This window comes from Populus nigra, chromosome 6 (genome assembly GCF_951802175.1).
Source record: "Populus nigra chromosome 6, ddPopNigr1.1, whole genome shotgun sequence".
In the NCBI taxonomy this organism is placed as follows: domain Eukaryota; kingdom Viridiplantae; phylum Streptophyta; class Magnoliopsida; order Malpighiales; family Salicaceae; genus Populus; species Populus nigra.
Window position 1 is genome coordinate 3,533,703 of NC_084857.1, and position 19,778 is coordinate 3,553,480.

Sequence of the window (19,778 nt, forward strand, 5' to 3'; positions counted from 1 at the left end):
CATTTTCCTCTTGCCGTGGATATAATATAGTATGGGACTAACATGTTATAGCTTGGAAAAATTAGCGAACACGTTTGGCCTCTGGTTATCAGAAGAGTTTTAGAGTCAAAGGTTCTGAGCCATTTATTCGTTCAGTGGTCTATTGCGTGCAGATCTGTGAAACCACGAATCGAAGCAGTCCTCTAGACCTCTATATCTGAGCCTCAAATACCATCGAGCACGGTATCCCACATGAATCGAATCAGGGTTCTCAAACAAGACGTGTCTGTCTTACAATCATTTGATGCGAATGATCCTGTGGTTGGAGACAGAGGTCCAATCATGGCATGTAACGAGCCCCAAATTACTGATGCAGGGGAACACTCACACGTGTTGGTAGTTGATGTCCTCTTAACTGCTGGGTTACAATCATTAGACGGGGTCATCAAGCTTGTGATATTTATAAGCTCAGTGATGGGTCCAGTGTCTTGTTTGCGACATGTCTGCCTCAGGTTTCTGGGAATTCCAATAATTCATCCTCTTCCTTTATTTTGTGTGTTCATGTTTGAAAGCAAAAACGCGACTGTGGCGTGAGACAATTTTATGTGGTATCACTGGCAGAATTCATCTTGAGGCTAGAATTTGCGAAGGTGGCGACCTTGGCTACAACTACAATCAGCCTAATCATTTTGTAAGGAACAGTTGCGCATGCACTTCATTTTCTAATTTCTACACCCAACAGGGCTTGTTCTTCCTCAAAAAAGCAAAAAATTGCAGGGGAATACAGTTTTGAAGAAGCTGAAAATTTCATACGAAGTGCTCGAGAAATTTCCCTGGAGAGATTTTTTGTAACAAATTTTCCTGGATTACTCAATTAACCCTTCAGATTGGTAGGAGGTGCGGAATAGTGTAGGAAAACGTCCTCAAATCTATACCTACTATGTCTCATCTAACAGTTGAATTCTTCGATTCAAAGTGATATTTTTTAAAACGATATAAAAAAATATATTTTGCTTTGCAATTACAATAAATTATATAAAACCAAATTTCGAGAACTCCCTTATAATCCTAAACTTTTAGATGAGGCGAAAATATTTTAGCAAAAATATGAGTCCATTAACATAAAAAAATAAATAAGAGATGTGAGATAATAATGTTGATTCAGTTTTTGAAAGATGTCTTTTTTCATACACACTATCGTGTTAAGGGGTGTAGAGCGAGATGAGAAACACCATTGGTTGAAAGAAATTGAGCAAAAATTGTATATTCACCACCACCGTAATAGTAAAAAGTTTTAATAGTCTTAGCAGAGTGTTTTTCAAAAATGACATTAAATCATATTTTTGTTTACGAAGACAGAACGAATGCTATTTGGTGAAGTGATCAATAAAAATCAAATAAAATGACTTTATTAGATTGATAAAAGATAATTATAGATTGAAATAATAACAATTTGCGACTTGTTTTACAAAGACAAGAGGAATGTAAAGCAAGTTAATTTTTTAAAGCAAGATTTTTTATTATTATTAACATAGGTGTCCGGGTCAGTTTGCGTGTATCTCGATTAATCCTACGGGTCTTGAAGTTAACGATTATATAAACTTTTAATGACCATTATACTAGCAACTATAAAATTTAAATATAAAACTATATAAAATACAAATATCTTAGTTTAAACTTAATATAAACTACTGCATGCTTGAAAAAATAGCCTACAGAGACCGACATGGAGAGGCAAGATTGATTGTTTGAAGTAGTGAAATTATTGTTGGGTGTGTGAACTAGAACCAGCCACAATGATAAATAACTTTTGATATAGGTGTTCGGGTCAGCATGCGCGCACCTAAACTAATCCCACAAGCTCTAAAATTAAGGATCATATAAGTCTCTGGTGACTATTATATTAATAATTATAGAGTTCGAACTTGAAACTACAAAAAAACTAAATTTTTTAATTTTAAACTCTTACAACTACTGAATTATCTACCAGATAATTAATTAAATTTACACTATATCTCCTATGATAAATTGAAATTAAAGGAAAAGGAAGGGAGGTTAAAATGACAAAACTTTCCATCTTCACGGAAAACCAGAAACCACAATGGTGATAAAGCCTCCACGTAGTCAGTGGCTCCCTCCCAGGTGATCAAAGGAAGACCCTCTAATGACACGTGTCTGTTCTTTAATCATTTGATGGGCTCACTTGTTTGTTTATGGTAAGCAATCCTGTGGCTAGAAAAAACATTATCGATAATTTCTAGGAATCAAGATCGGGTGGGTGGTCTTGATAGGGTTATAAACTTATAACTATTTTGGATAACTGATCGTGTGGCTCGGCTGAGAGGTCCAATCATTGTGAGCAAAGGGCCCATGATGGAGTGCTGATTCTACATTTGGAGGCCCAACAAGGTGACATTCTGGGCCGTGAAGAATAGGTGGGAAGTTTTGCAACACACGATGTTCATTTACCTTGCAAGGACTACGTGGATTGTATGGCCGTAAAACAATGTCATCTAATAATACAGGGGATTTAAAATAATAAAAAAATTAGCACACATTAAGTTAAAATTTTTCGCATGACAATATCTTTAGAAAAAAATTTGGTGATATGACATCCTTTCACCATATAGCATTATTTAGGAATGGCCGATTTTAAATAAATCACTGTTTTAAAGTGCGGCAATTTAATAATAATTTTATTGTTAATTTTTTGGTTCAACCGATCGTTTAGTTGATCCAATCATAGGAAACAATCAAGTGTTTCACGTAAAAACATGATTTTATAAAAAAAATTTCTTTCAAATATATTTTATAATTATCAGATGCATTTATAAATTATTAGGGCAGGTCTATGCTCAAAAGAAAATCTAATTACGCAGACCTGGAAGAAGACTTAAAAGAGCTATAATTATTGATCCGATCATTAAATCGTACTTAAATTTTTACACAAGTTTATGTAGATCGTTTTTAGAAATATTGCACTGAACCTTTGTTTTAGTAGTTTTTTTATTTTTCTTATTATTTTTGAACGGGTTAACTGGTTTAACTAGCATTTACAAACTGATTAATTTTGAATTCAATTGATATCTAATTATAAACCACAACATCACTCAAAATTTTATTACCGTCCAGAATCAAAATATGACATTTTGTCAAAACTTCTGGATACTATGTTAATTCACCGATTTTTTTCACTTTGCAAGCTAATTGCCGAATTTGTCCAGTATAGGCGAGCATGTACGATGGCCTCCATGGATTGAGAAAATAAAATTTTAACACATGGAAATAACAATGGCAAATGTCTCGATTCAGCACTACATAACAATGGTTAATTCTCCAGAGCGCCTTTATATCTAGATTGTATTGATTTAATTTCCACGTGAAAGATCGAGTTTCAATCCATCTTTCTGTAAATTCTCTCTGTTCAAATTAACCGCAAGCGTCATGTAATTTACATGTGACCTTTTTGATCTCAAAAATTACCCATCTTATCTAACAAAGGGAATTGTTGCTCATTTGCCAAATGCCAATTTCACTCGCCCAGAAATTAATGTGTTAGGCAATAGTCATATTCATGGGATAAAAAATGGTCACACGCACTACCTTTAGCTTGGATGGAAAACGGTGAAAGAATACAGAGAAAGAAAGATTTATTGGAAAGTGACAATTTATTTAAGGATTTAAATATCCGTTTATTTACAGAAAAATAGTTTTATTTTGAAAAATAATTTTTTAAAAAAATGAATTATTTTATTATGTTTGGTAATGTTATGAAAAATAAGTTGGGAAACACTTTTCTGTGTTTGATTATATCATGGAAAATAAGTTAGAAAATAACTTATTAATGTTTTATTTTTTTAAGTTTATTAAAATAACAAGAAACAAATTTTACAAATTAAAAAGTTGAATGAAAAGTAAAAAAAAATAATTTCATAAATTATCTCAAATAAAATAAATAATAATAAAAATAATAGAGATCAAATCTAACAAATAAAAAAATTGAAAGATGATGAAATTAAAATAATTATAATTATAATTTTATAAATGATTTCAAATAAAATAAGTAACAATAAAAAAAATCAAATTTCATAGATAAAAAATTTTAATTAAAAAATGATAAGAAAAAAACAAATAGCAATCATAAAAATAAGGACTAAAGTTAATATAAAAATCAAATTTTAAAAAATAAAAGTGAAAAAAAAATATTCAAAACAATATATATATATATATATATATATATATATATATATATATATATATATATATATAGCAATTAAAAGTTTGAGGCTCAACTTTGATATAATCTAAAATAAAAGGAAAATATTTTTTAAAAAATTAAACCAAAATTTTTTTATTATAAAATATTTTTAATGATAAACAAATATAAAAATTTTAAAAGGTGATTTTAAAACAAGCATTTAATGCCTAAATAGCATAATTAGAAATGTAAGGAGATAACCAAGAATTCCACTTGTACAGAGGCACGAGTCATTTCCCCGCCAACAGAAGACCTGATTTTGCTACCCCACAAGCTCAGCTCAGGGCCTCAGGCACGTCGTGAACTGTCTTTAGTAACATTTTCCTCTTGCCGTGGATATATAATAGTATCGGACTAATATGTTATACCTTGGAAAAATTAGCGAACGCGTTTGGCCTCTGGTTATCAGAAGAGTTTTAGAGTCAAAGGTTCTGAGCCATTTATTCGTTCAGTGGTCTATTGCGTGCAGATCTGTGAAACCACGAATCGAAGCAGTCCTCTAGACCTCTATATCTGAGCCTCAAATACCATCGAGCATGGTATCCCACATGAATCGAATCACGGTTCTCAAATAAGACGTGTCTGTCTTACAATCATTTGATGCGAATGATCCTGTGGTTGGAGACAGAGGTCCAATTATGGCATGTAACAAGCCCCAAATTACGTGGTTGATCTTCAGCTTGCCGTGTCAAGTGGGTGTAGCAGTCAGATAAGAGACCAGTAATTTTGTTCAGTAGCTAGATGTACGGAAACATGAGACTTAATTTAATGTTAATATCTTTCCTTTTCTGGGTTTTAATGGTCAAGAGTTTTGCTGGAACACCATGCGAATTGATGCAGTAAACAAACAAAAAAACACAGCTTTCATCTAAATTGAAACCAAAAATCGACGGAAGAGGAAGAAGCAGACCACTTCTAAAGCCTAAAAAAAGCTCAAAGATACTGATGCAGGGGAACACCCACACGTGTTGGAAGCTGATGTCCTCTGAACTGCTGGGTTACAATCATTTGACGGGGTCATCAAGCTTGTGATATTTTCAAGCTCAGTGATGGGTCCATTTGCTTGTTTGCGACATGTCTGCCTCAGGTTTCTGGGAATTCCAATAATTAATTCATCCTCTTCTTTTATTTTGTGTGTTCATGTTTGAAAGTAAAAACTCCCTGGAGCTAAGCTTGCATCATTTGTAGAACTCCATCTATTTCATTTAGGAGCTCAAATAATCCATGTCAATGCACCAGGAAGCTTACAGACAGATGAAAAACAGAGCTTCGATCCCGCTTCTTCTCCTTTGCAAGTAATCACTAGCATGAACAGGAAGGGAAGGAGGATAAATTGAAATTGAAGGAAAAGGAAGGGAGGTTAAAATGACAAAACTTTCCATCTTCGCGGAAAACCAGAAACCACAATGGCGATAGAGCCTCCACGTAGTCAGTGTCTCCCTCCCAGGTCATCAAAGCTGGACCCTCTAATAATACGTGTCTATTCTTTAATCATTTGATGGGCTCACTTGTGTGTTTATGGTAAGCAATCCTGAGGCTAGAAAAACATCATCGATTATTTGGAGGCACCAAGATCGGGTGGTTGGTCTTGAAAGGGTTGTAACTGTTTTGGATAACTGATCGTGTGGCCCATGATCGAGTGGTGATTCTACATTTGGAGGCCCAACAGGGTGACATTCTGGGCCGTAAAGAATAGGTGGGAAGTTTTGCAACACACGATGTTCACCCACCCAGATTTGCATGACCGTGCAATGTCATCTAATAATATAGGGGATATTTTTTTTTGAAAAAATAGCACATTATGTTAAAAAATTTATTGGCAGAATAATACATTTTAAAAAATATTTGGTGATATAGTATATATTTACCTTGTTATACTTAAAAATAGCAACATTTAAATATGTCACCTTCTAAAATAAAACTATTATTGTCAATAATTTAGCTCTACCAGTTGATCCAATTATATGAAGTGGTCAACTATTTAATATAAAAATATAATTTATAAACCTTTTTTTAAAATATATTTTACGAGTATTGATAATATAGTTAGATTTTCGATAATGAATATTTATGAATTATCAAGTATGAATTTTTTATAACTAAATAAAAACCTGCTTCAAATGAATCATATAAATAATTTAGTACATATATTTATGAGCTAGTGAGACGGAGACGGGTTAGGTCTAATACAATATCTAGTCATGATAGATCTAAATAACAGGTTAAGAATAGCTATTACTTGTAATTCAGCTGTTAAATACCACTCAAATTTATTTATTTATTTATTTATTTTTTACACAAGTGTCTAGAGATCGCTTTCATAAATCTCCTCGAGCCCTTGTTATAATAGTTTTGTGTTTTTGTTTATTATTTTTGAATCAGTCGACTGATTTAACTGTTATTACAGACTGGTTAGTCTTTTATTAATTAATTATTTACTAGATGTCATCAATTAATGCGTCTTTTCAATTGTTTGCTTCATTAATTGAGAGCAGGAGGGAGAGAATAGGAAAAAACAATATACAGATAAAGTTTCCTTTCAATCTGAAATGATGAAAAAAGACGGGGGAACTGCGAAAGTCAGTCCCCCCACAGATCAATCAATGAGACGAGTACCGCTCTCTATTCCTCACCAAATAAATCTCGAAATAGCAAATAGAGGACGGGACTGAAAGATTCTCTTCACCAACACGATACTCTCCCGACCAATCGCTGCCAGGATTCAGGAAGGAAAATATCCAAGAGATTGGATGACGTGTGCATCTTGAAAAGCTACTGGCTCGTGAAAATGAAGTGCTTTCTTTTTCCTATCAAACAAAATTGAATAGAGCTTGTGGCTCCAAAGCGTCTCCGAACTCCTGCCGACTAACACTATATGTATTAACAAACACATGTATTTTAGCCCTTCGCACGGACTAATCCAGTCAGAAACAGCAGTGTTAGAACTCCCAGCAAAATACATCTTGACTGAAATATATAAAATATTTTTTAAAAAATTAAAAAACACGGCTGGATCGCCCAGATAAACTGTTCCTTGCTCTGTCTATGAACTCGGTCAGCATGTGTATTAGAATTTCTAAAGGCGGCCAGCCTCGTGGGATACGCACATCCAACGGATCACGGCTTGTAGTTTCAGAGATTCTATCCCGGCCGTTAGTTTCAATCTTGTTGCGACGCCTACATGATCGCACAACAAGGGGCTACGGGGAACCAGTTTTAATTAATTATTCTTATTATTGACATTAATTAACAATAAACTAAAGTCATTTTATTGTGTTTTGTTATTGGTTGTTTTTCAATTTTATTTTTTAACAATATACTTTATAATTTATTTTATAATGAGTTGTTATAATTTCATGATATAAGTCACGGATTTGATAAGTTAACTCAAGTCGAATCAAGTTATTTTTTATGTTTATATTTTATGAGGTTTTTTAATCTTATGATCTGTATCACGGGTTTAGCAGGTTAACTAAAATTATTATTTTTTCATTATGTTTTTCTTCAATTTTATTATTTAACACTAGATTAATTAAGAATTGAGCTCTATAATTTATTTTAATTTACTTTATATAGGTTTACTATAGTCTCATGATCCGGATTACGGGTTTGACAGGTCAATTCATGTTGTTTTTTTAATTTTATCAATAAAATTTACATGTTAACTCAAGTTGGCTCCGATCAATCAAATATATTGCACTTTTAATATTTGATTTTTAAAAGTGTTGTTTTAAATTTTTATAAGTAAAAATATATTTCTACTAGTTACCTACTTAGATTGTTTTTAAACCAGTAAGTAATTAAGTTAGCCTCCAAAAGGTGTAAAAAAAAGTTGAAAAGTAATGAGGAACACCTAATTATTTATTTTATATATTAAAAGAAAAAATAATCAGACCCGTATCGTGCCAACGACATAGAGTGTATGATTTGGTGTTGGTGTCATGCAAAAGGAAGAACTGAAGAGGAAAAAACACACTTCTCTCACAAGGTTGTCTGGTCAGTTACTTATATATAATCAATCATACTGGATCCCTGCTGTACTAAATTCGGAACAATGTTCTGTCTATCATTCTATAGAAACTACGTGAATGTTCTTCAAATAAACTAGATTCATGTTCCTAATTTCTTGTCAACCCGTTCCAATTTCATTTTTTTTTAAATAACTTCTGCTATCTTATAATTTAGTTGAAATTATATTTACATGTTAAAAATATTATATTCTACGATTGAATTTTTAATCAATTTACATCATAAATTATTTTATAATTTAGTTTATTTTACAATTATTGATGGTATTGTAAACTGTAATATTTTAATAGCTGATAGGCAAATATAATTTTAATTAAACTATAGATCAATGATAGGGATATATATTTATTTCTGCATCACATGTACAGCGAGTGAGAATGGTATTGTAAACTGTAATATTTTAATAACATTATTGATACCATGAAAAAATAAATTATAAATTCAATTATTAACTCTTAACAAACACTAAAAAGAATTGTCTGCATTCAATATATATATATAAACAAATCGTCAAAGTCAATTATTATGAACAACTTTCAATCCCCACATCAAATTTATATTTCTTGGTTTCAAGCTCTACAATGAATATAAAATATCCTTTCTATACTTTTATTTGGTACCCATAATCTTTAAATAATTCACCTATTACCAAAAAAAATAGTGCCTTCCACATGTATATACCAGCAAAAAAAAAAAACCAATGATTGCATCAACTGACCCAAAAATGACGTGGCACGACCCTTTCACAAACATCCCACGCTAATAAGCCGACACGTGAGACAGTAATGATTGGACTTCGTATAGAAAGGAAGCACGTGTCACTCGGCATCAACCACTGTGTGCACGCCATCTTTGAGTTTTTTTTTTTCCTCTTAGAGTCCTGACCTTCCAGAAACTTCCGAGAACTCCTGGCCAGAATTTACTGAGCAATCTAGCGGATAACATGAAGCCACGTGTCATTGTAACCACGTGAGCATCCTACGTGGTATCTTCTATTTTCTTGTAAATGATACGCCCCATTTTATGGCTACTATTATTACCAGAGTCTCCATTACTTACCGGAACAAACTCTAAAATACACAGACACAAAAGCTCAAAAAATTTTCTCCCAAAAAATAATAAAAAATATATATATAAAAAACAGTAGCAAGTATTGATTTTTTTTTTTGGTGTTTTCATCTGTGTTGCCTTCTCTTTTCTTATATAAAGAATGAATGGGGAGGGAAAGGAAGAAGCAGTGAAAATGGAGGTGAACAATGAGAGATTGGTTTTTATGTGGGGTTATTTACCGGGTGCTTTGCCGCAAAGGTCGCCTATTTCGTCTCCGCTTGCTGTCAGGTCGACGGTGTATGCGTGGAAGGATGTTTGTGGTGGCGGTTGCGGTTTCGCCATGGCCATTTCTGGTGACTTTTCTTTGTCTCTTCAGTTTTATTTTATTTTTGCGTGGAGTTGAGAGGTTAGACCTGGGAATGGGAATGTGATTGACTTATCTTGGTTATTATCTTGTTGGTAAAAATAGAGAGTTGTGGATTTTTTTATTACATTTGATGTTCGTTCTGTTTGGTTGCTGAGAAAATGTGGGAAAAGGGAAGAAAGTAAGGTTGTTTTATTGTTTGTTTTAATGCTGTTTTGGTTCCTGGGAAAAGAAAGCTGAGTTTAATTTGGCTAAAATGGGGATAATGAACTTTGTCAAGTGAGGTTTTTTACTTTGCTTGGTACAACTCCTGATTCCTGCTTCTTTCCTTTTCTTTTTTTCGTTTTTTAATAGTTTATTTTGTTTGTTTTTTCTGTTTAATTTCTTTCAGTTTGTTAAAATGAATACAATTTCAAGTTGAAATTAATTTGCTTCTGAAATTTAATTTCGTGTTATAATTTCAGTTTTCAATGCAACAGTGTTTACTTTTCACATTTAAGGAAAGGAAATTTAGCTTTTCTTGGATGCAAGACAAGTCTTTTTTCCCCCTTTTTTATTTGAACATTTTTATACTGATTAGACTTTACACTGTCAGCTTGCTGCAATTTGGATTCAATTGCCATTTGAAGCACTTTTCATTTCTGTTTGACCCCTTCTTGCTTTCCTCTTAATTGAAGTTTGAGATAGTGCTCATAATTAGATTATGGACATGCATAAAGGCTACTATTTCTCGCTTCCCTTCAAAGCTAATAAAAGCATGACTCAATTGTTACGGTCAACTGATTTATCTAATTTAGAAAATAGTGGTGTTTTACTCATGGTTGTTGTTTAATCAGAGTCTGGAAAGCTCATTACATGGGGTTCAACAGATGATCTAGGTCAAAGCTATGTCACATCCGGGAAGCATGGGGTAGTGCTGCACCATAAAACACTTCAACTTCATTCCATATGTGTTGATTAATTTTACATGTTGTAGAACTAACAAGCAATTTTTTTCCTTCTATTTTTCTTGTTAAGGAAACTCCCGAGGCTTTCCCTCTCCCAACTGAGGCTTCCATTGTAGAAGCTGCTGCTGGTTGGGCGCATTGTGTAGCAGCTACAGGTAAATAACTGTATATGCAAGGGCAGTGTTGAACTCTTTCTTTGATTGATAATTGATCATGTATCATATTACTCTGCCTAAAAACTAATTAAGCTTCTTTTTTCTTTTTCTTTTTCTCAAGCACAGACACTGGAGAAGTCTATACATGGGGTTGGAAAGAATGTATTCCCTCAGGGAAAGTCTTTGGAGATCCATCAGGGGCGGGAGGATCAGCAAAGGATGCGTTTGAAAGACAGAATCTGTTTTTTACAGAACAAGGCAATTTCCAACTAGCTACCTTTTCAAATACTGTGCACTAAGTAATTTATCTTTCTGCAGGCTAACTTGTGAATGGTTATCTTTTGCAGTCAGCCCTCGCTCGCAAGGTTCGAGGTCTAGCAGTGGAAGTGGAACCTTGTCTGGGGTTGATGGTAGAGGAAGTGGAGATGAAAGTACAAAGAGGCGGAGAATAGCATCAGCAAAACAAGCAGCCGAAAGCTCATCTGCCGGAGATGAAACACTCTCAGCATTGCCATGCCTAGTAACTCTTAACCCGGGAGTGAGGGTTGCCACTGTTGCTGCTGGCGGGCGCCACACTTTAGCATTGTCAGGTAAGTCCTGTCCTGGAATAGTACTGTGCTGACTCTGTATTTTGATGTGTAGTTCTCTCTGCAACGAGATCATGGTAACAAATTGATAGGCAGTATGAAGCTTGAAGCTATGGAAGACTTTTATGTAAAGCAACTAAGCAAGACACTTGATGTATCCTAATTTTCCCGAAGTTTCAGATATAGGACAGGTGTGGGGTTGGGGCTATGGTGGCGAAGGGCAGCTTGGTTTGGGCTCCCGGATACGTATGGTGTCCTCTCCTCATCCCATACCTTGCATTGACTCTGCTTACGGAAAAGATAGAGCTGTAGTGCTTTCTCGAGGGGGCATGACTTCAGAGGGACAGAGTTTTAGAGTTCCTGGAAGTCATGTTAAGGGGATTGCTTGTGGAGGTCGACACAGTGCGGTAATTACAGGTACTATTGTATGGTGATGTTCTTTTTTTATTATTATAATGCTTTGTTGAATTTGTTATTCAATATATATAAGCTCAAGTAACATAGTTTAGGAGCATTAGAGCCGTGTACTTGATATACTTGTATCAGTAAGTACAGCAACAAGATTTACGACCTAGACTGCAAACTGTCTATGGCATGAGTTTGACTGTCATGGTTAATGCATGCCTGTTTTCCCTTTATTTTCCCCCATTTTATTCTGTATTCAAAGACCTCCACATGACCAATTCATACTTTTGGCTTCAAATCTATTACAGATGCTGGAGCACTGCTTACTTTTGGCTGGGGACTTTATGGACAGGTACTCTGGTCTAGTAAATTTTTGGCAGTCAATGAGTCTCTCCTGGGGTTTTCTATTTTCCTAAAGTAAATTTCTTGTGTTGTGTGTGAGCTTGTCCTTGCATTTTCATTAGAGAAATGCACGTTTTCTTTCATCATATGTTGCTTAGCAATGCGTCTCAGTCAATATGATGGTTCCTAATCTGACTGTTTATTTGAATTTGGTTCTTGCATAGAATCATCACCAGTAAAAGATATTTGTAAAACTTTGAATTCTTAGTTGCTCGTCTTTCATTCGTGTATGTCTCGATTGGTTGAACTCCTCTGGATCCGTTTTAACCCCTCGACTATTAAATGTTGGGTCTGTTATTTGACTGTCAAACCTCATTTGAATGACTTACTTTCTCACATTTTAGCCACTAAAAAGTGCTTTTAATGGTGAGAATTGGCCTATATTCGTTATCGCCGCAATTTTTTTTATTGCGTTGGACATGTCCCTTAAGAGAAACTGCAGAAAAAGTGTGTAAAGTTGCCATGATTATGCAAAAAGTGCCACCAAAGGAAAGAGAGGATGCACGTCCAATCTTTCTCAATTAATTAAAAACAGTGCAGTTGATGGCAAAGCTGCACTGGATGTAAATTACTAGTTTTTTTCTCTCCAATCTTGAAGTATTAAATCCTATAGCGTTTCTGCACATTAAAAATCAATGTAGATGTTGAAATTGACATTCACTCCACAAGGGATTATATTTGCTGGGGAGTTACATGGGCCTGCATGCGTGAAGGCTTACACCCAAGGTTTAACAACACTTTAACCCAAAAGCCTAGACTGATTGGTTTCGGGTTCATCTTATATATAAGCACCTCAAACTTCTTATTCTTAACTGATGAGGGATTCCCATCCACATACTCTATTTCTTTTTTAGCGCTTACATATTTGTGTTTTTCTTGTGATTAATTTTACTGCTGCGTGTTTTGGCTTGTCATGGTAAAAGGACTGAAGTCTATTGTTATTGTTTTTTCAAGTGTGGTCAAGGAAGCACAGATGATGAGTTAAGCCCAACTTGTGTATCTTCTTTGCTGGGCATTAGGATAGAGGCAGTTGCCGCAGGGTTATGGCATACCGTTTGTGTTTCTGCTGATGGTGATGTCTACTCATTTGGTGGGAATCAGTTTGGACAGTTGGGAACTGGTGGTGACCAGGCAGAGGTACATTACAAATATAACCGTTTCGCTCAAGTTCTCTTTCCCTTGATTGCATAAATGGAAGGACTGGTAATTTGGTATGATAAAATGTGCATTATAAGATCTCAAAAATCCAAATGCATTTATCATCAACAGAACACGGAAAAAATGTAGTTTCAAAATAAAAAATCATTAATTACTCTTCATTGCCAATAGAACACTGGGAAAGGTGGCTAGACATAGACTCTTAGAGTTTCAAAGTTTCAGTTTGGGCACAGAAAGATCTAAGCACTGCTACTGCAACCGCTGCGCTATATCTGAATCATTATCACTGTTCACTGACTACTTATACCTCGATCATAGCTGCTATGTTAACAAATGTTTTGTTCTTGAAGAGTTACTCTTCTTTGCCAGTAGAACACTGGGAAAGGTGACTAGACTCTTAGAGTTTCGAGATTTCAGTTTGGGCACACAGATCCAAGCTCTGCTACTGCTACCACTGCGCTATATCTGAATCATTATCACTGTTCACTGGACTACTTATACCTCAATCATAGCTGCTATGTTAACAGATGTTTTGTTCTTGAAGAATTCTCTGTGGTTAACTTCACAATCTATTGAATTTGTACATCAGACTCTCCCCAGACTCTTGGAAGCTCCAAGCTTGGAAAATATACATGCGAAAACAGTTTCTTGTGGGGCTCGCCACAGTGCTATAATCACAGGTTTGTGGACTATTTTTAGTCCTCCTTATCTCGTTGTTCGGTAACAATTATGTCATTCCATTAATTTCCACTGAATATCAGACAAACTACTGAATTTTGTGTGTGCGTGTGTGCATATTATTTGAGTTAATTTTCAATCTCGAATCATCTCCTTTGATCTTGTTGGCAACAAACTGAGTGTTGGTGTTTTGATTTGGTGAAACGAAGTCTGAAGGATTATCAAAATTATAAAACCACCAATGTGAGTTCTACATGGATGAATAAAAGGACAACTCCGAAAGGTATAAAAATATAGCCAATTCGAATGAGGGTTTTTAGCCTCAAATGTATGCAAAGATGATATTACTTGTTTGGTAAAACCTAACAAAATAACTGATCAAGAACCAGACCAGTTGAAAGATTGTCAGTGGTGAATGAGAAGGCGTAACTGTTGGCGTAGGTAAAAAATAGTGCAATTTTGTGTTAATCAACTTGCAAGCTTAGTTAAATTGGTGGAAAGGATAATTTCTAATGTCAAACGTAGCATATTTTCAAAACAAATTAATAATTACTTCTTCACCATTCTGGTGATTATTCCTATAACATGTTTTAAACTTGCGACCCATATGCATGCTCTTAGAATAATGTTTGGACATGTATTTCACGTAACTATGAAGGGTGACGTTTTACTTTTGTTTCTTGAAGAGGATGGAAAAGTATTCTGCTGGGGATGGAACAAGTATGGCCAGGTACTCATGCTTAATCCCAACCAATCATCTTATTTGGCGAGCATCTGGAATGGCATTGGATTTTAATTTCATTACTGTGATTCGTGTCAAGCTAAATAAGCCTCTGTTGTTGTTTATAATGTTTAACATGCACTATAATTGATAGGGAACTCAGGTTCACGTCATTATGTTCCAGTGTTGTGGTGTACATATAGCTGCAAAATGTCTGCAAATTTAAGAACATAATTGATTTTTTCGACGTCTGGGTTTGTGAAACAGCTTGGCTTGGGTGATGTGATTGACCGCAACATTCCTTCTCAAGTTACCATCGATGGCTGTGTCCCTAAAACTGTAGCTTGTGGCTGGTGGCATACCCTTCTTCTAGCCGAGTCACCTACTTGAGTATCTGACTCTGACAAGCCTTTGCACAGTTTTGTTAGGTTAGAAGTCCTTTCAGAAAGCTGATATATCATTAAGATCCATCTATGCGTACTCGTATGCTCGTTCTTATTCTTTCGTGGATCAGGTTCACCGCGGCTAGTTCCATCTCTTAAAACTACTAGAATGACATACTGCTTTTAAGGTGTAAAAAATGATCTAGCCAGGTCCCTTGTATATTTTATTTAGCAGAATTTGAACATTATACTGTACTCAATGCCATGAAAAGTCGAGTATTGTTGTGTATGAAGTGTTGTGGAGTTTGTTCACTTATGCAAGCTTGCTATTGTGTTTCTGACGCATGTTATGTTTCATACCGCACTCAAGGAAAGCGAAAAAAACTCGAGTGCCTGAAAAACATCAATTCTTCCTTCGATGAATTGTCTATTGCATGAGCACTGGAGAGAACTTACATCTCTGAAGAGTTTCAAGCGCTAGAGATTACTGTCTTGTGTAATTAATTTTTTTCTTTTCAATTGGATACATGTGTTAGTTGTTTCCAATAATTACGTCCTTTTCTTTCTTCGATTTGGAAGTTATGCGCAACCAGCACATGATATTAGTATCTCTAGAAATTATGGATTTCCTCTACAGTCCTATGTAGTTCATTGATTGACAAATTTCATATGGAAAAATAGTCTATGACAATATTTGTTTCTACTTTTCATAATGCAAGCAACCGAAATTGATCAAAGGCCCCCTCTCCAGTTTCTTCTGAACATGTTAGAAAATTGTCGAAGCATTTGGACTTGCTACAGTTCTTTGTTTCGGCTGGTTTGTCCTTAAATCAAATTTTGTCGGTTGTATTGTTATATATATATATATATATATATATATAACAACATTACTGTTCCATCACTTTCTTCGAACCTAGAGACTGTTATGCTACAACTCGTATCCTTAAAAATTAGTTTGTGTGTGTGTTACATAGGGTTTGAGTTTTTTAATTAAAGTAATTATAGGTATTTTCGAGATTGCATAACAATATTTGAGGCCAAATACAGAAATTCAGAAAAGCAAAGGTGAGGAAAAAAAAAAAAGGACCAGCCAACTTTAGCTGATAGATTCGAGTCAACCCAATCAGGAATGGTAGCCCGGCTCAGTTACTTTTGACTAGTGTTCCTCGCCAGGCAAACCTTTTTCTCAAGGTCATGGATAGAAACAGAACCGTGCAATGTGCAGCAATTAGCTAAACAAATGCTAATAGAAACATATCATTTGGTGTCTAGGATGCTTTAATAGTTGAGATTAAAGTGGCAAGAGTATAAACAATAATCGAATATTTTCTCAAAAAACTGCACTTGTGTCTAGGAAAAACAACATTGTTTCCTATTTCTCATTAAATATCAGACAAAAAAAATATATGTTGAGATCAAACTCATTTGCTCTTCAGCTCTTTTTTCAAGAATTTACTCTTCTGCGCTTTATAAAGTAGTCCGAGGAGCAACAATAACAGCAAAGAAAACATCGAAATCCAGTCATGAACATTAAACAACTCTATCTGATAATAAAATCCCAAGGTTGAAGAACAACAAGCATTCTTCAGGAAGACACATTAGGAAGCATAGAACCATGCGTACCAGAAGAAATGCATAGCGATTCTGAACAATCTAGTTTGTTCTGGGTGTTGCCCATTCGACTCGAAGAATTAGATTGTCATAACCATATCCGTTGAGCTTGTTTATTGCCCTCTCAGCATCTTCCTTGCTTACAAAGTTGACAAAACCAAAGCCCCTGCTGACACCGGTCTTCTGATCAATAGCAACATAGACACGGCTCACTTGACCAAATGTGCGGAATAGTTCAAGCAGATCAGGCTCCCTGGTGTCCTCTGATAAATTGGTAACCCGAACTGAATTTTCTTCGTTCCTGCGCCTCATATCTGATCCAACAGTTCTCTCTGCACCTGCCCTCATGCTTGGCGGGACATAAGCACCCTTGGTTGCTCCGGTGGCAGCCATAGCTGTCTCCGTTGCAGCGGGTTTGTCAATAAAGGTTTCGGGTGGTTGAGCAAGATCCTTGTATGGGCATCGTGATGTCCAGTGATCTCCTTTCTTACCACAAGTTCTGCAAACCATGAGAACAGCCCCTCCTTTACCTAGCTGAGCCAAGTTATCTCCAGCTATCTTGGTTTCATCTGCTTTGGCACCTGTTGGCATGTCAATGCATTATTAAATGAAAAAAACAACCAACCCTTAGATTCTTGAAAGAAAGTAGTAATCCACAAAAATACTGTTAGATATAGATTGAAGGAGCTAAAATCCAGATGTGAGAATTTTCCAAACAACACAATCATCACTCTATAAACTTTCATTGAGGTCAAATCCAACCCTTTTTCTTTGTGATTGAAGTTTCCTAATGCATGAGCTAGAAATGAAGCATATCAGGCAAGACAGCACTGAATAAAGATGCGTTGCAGAAAGGATGCCAAACATATATATAAAAACATGGCACTGGAATTACTGTATAAAGGAAACCAATAGATTGAGTAATTAAAACGCATACTAATACCACAAGAAAATCAGATCAAATATAATGTTTTTTTTAAGAAAATAATAGAAATACCATGAGCTCTAGGCCTTTCAAGCAAGATCTCTTCAGTTGAAACCATAGTAAGCCTGCTACCAACATCCTCATGAATGGCATCTCCGAACTTGGACCAGTTTCGCCTCTCCACGGCCCGCTTGCTCAACCGAGCCTTGGCGAGCTTGCGAACTCGCGTGGTGGTAGTAATTTTAACCTTATTACCATCGTCGTTGAATTTATACTCGATCACCTTTTTTATCCCGTTCTCATCAGGCCCAATCACTTGTTTGGGAGGTAATAAAAAGTCTAGATCTTCCCCATCTTCCTCGTCTAGTTCTCCCCAACGCATCTTGGCTGGCTTCGCTGATTTGTCTACTACAGACATGGTTGAGGATTTTTGTGGTGTTGGCCCTCTGGTTTTTATTGGAGATGATGCCTTCTGTTTCTGTCTGTAGAAGAGAAAAAAATGAAGAACGTAGGGTTTGGTTTTGGTTTTTGATGATGTTTTCTTTGGGCGTTATGCGACGTCGGGTACAGGTATGCAGAATGCAGAGTGAAAGGGTGTCGTTTTGTGTTGATTGGCGATATGTAATGGGCTTTCTGCAGACAAGTAGGAAGTTATGCCTTGTAATAACTTGTAACAATTTGTTTTGGGTATGGGCCTGGGCCTATAGATCATCAAAATCTCTGGGCACATTGATTGCCAGGTTGTAATGCTTGGGCTTGGAGCAGAAGAAGATAGATAGGATTTGGGCCATTGAAAATTCTCTTACCACCCCCGAAAATTATGGATGGATTCTGTGCAGAATCCGCCACACGATTCATTCATTGGATAGCCGATAGTTTTCAAAAATCCTATTCGATTGATAAGATTCGGTGTTTTACATTGCTTTCCTGGTAAAATAAAATTAAAAAATTATATAGTACCGTTTGTTTGTTAGTTTTCTTTTGTAAAATAGTTTATTTTCTAAAAAGTGAATTGGTTTTTGCTCGATAGTATTATAAAAAATAAGTTAGAAAATATTTTTTAGTATTTTATTGTGTCATGAAAAATAAATTAAAAAATATTTTATGCAAAAAAATAAAATAATAAAAACCAAATCTAAAAAATAAAAAATTTAAAGAAGTATGAAATTAAAAATAAATAAATAAATTATTTAAAATAAAATAAATAACAATAAAAAAATAGATACCAAAACTAATAGATAAAAACTGAAAGAGGATGAAATTGAAAAAAAAAATATTTTAAATAAAATAAATAACAATAAAAAAAATAGATACTAAAACTAATAGATACAAATTGAAAGAGGATTAAATTGAAAAAAAAATCTTAAATTATTTTAAATGAAATACATAACAATCAAAATAATATATATTGAATCTGATAGATAAAAATTTTCAATTAAAAAAATAATAAGAAAATAAAAAATAGCAATCAAAATAATGAGGATCAAAGTTGGTATAAAAATCAAATTAAATCAAATTTTAAATGATTAACAAAAAATCAAGATAAAATATATAGCAATCAAAATATTAAAAATCAAATTTACTATAATTAAAAAATAACAAGATATTTTTTATTTTTTCTCAACTCTCTAAAAAGTGATTTTCACTCGAATAAAAGAAAAATATTTTTCTATAAATTAAGTTATATTTTTTCTTGATTAAAAAATATTTTTCATTAATTAATTTTAATGGTAAACAAACACATGCAAATTTTAAAAGTGATCTATAAAAAACTATTTTTTCACAAAATAAACAAACTAATTGAGGTCACATAATTAAATTTATATAATGTCAAGATGAAGACTACGATTTTAGTTTTTAATGAGATCCTAATAAATTTAAATAACCCAGGGACAAGGCTTATGTTCAGGATAATCGATTAAATTTTTGGTTATGATAATTTGATTTATTCTTCGTAATCATTGTGGCTGGAGATGGGTGTCTAATATCTACAAAATGTTCTCTTTTATGATCTCAGGGATTCATCAGTTAATAAATTAGTGATTTTTTGAGAGAAATGCATTTATATTGTAAAGAGACATTCTATAAATAAATATGCAACAGACAACAAAGATTCAAACCCTTTT

General features: G+C 34.4%; 2 protein-coding genes across 3 annotated transcripts; one reads left to right on the top strand and one right to left on the bottom strand.

Moving 5' to 3' along the window:
• Positions 1-9,300: 9,300 nt before the first annotated feature.
• Positions 9,301-15,405, top strand: LOC133696144 (ultraviolet-B receptor UVR8-like). 2 transcript variants are annotated; one of them, XM_062118208.1, is made up of 11 exons: positions 9,302-9,669; positions 10,517-10,590; positions 10,698-10,782; positions 10,909-11,040; positions 11,130-11,372; positions 11,550-11,786; positions 12,083-12,126; positions 13,131-13,313; positions 13,924-14,014; positions 14,699-14,742; positions 15,001-15,405. In XM_062118208.1, exons 1-11 carry the CDS (start codon positions 9,477-9,479, stop codon positions 15,121-15,123), a joined length of 1,449 nt encoding a protein of 482 aa, XP_061974192.1. In that variant the 5' UTR covers positions 9,302-9,476; the 3' UTR covers positions 15,124-15,405. The 2 variants fall into 2 exon arrangements, with proteins under 2 accessions (XP_061974193.1, XP_061974192.1); XM_062118209.1 differs by lacking the exon at positions 10,517-10,590 and having other exon boundaries at positions 9,301-9,669.
• A 1,019-nt stretch (positions 15,406-16,424) lies between these two features.
• On the bottom strand, positions 16,425-18,221 carry LOC133696145 (uncharacterized). The gene is made up of 2 exons (XM_062118210.1): positions 17,725-18,221; positions 16,425-17,308 (listed from the first exon to the last, which is right to left on the bottom strand). The coding sequence occupies exons 1-2, from the start codon at positions 18,068-18,070 to the stop codon at positions 16,770-16,772; spliced, it is 885 nt and encodes a 294-aa protein (XP_061974194.1). The 5' UTR covers positions 18,071-18,221; the 3' UTR covers positions 16,425-16,769.
• Positions 18,222-19,778: the final 1,557 nt, after the last annotated feature.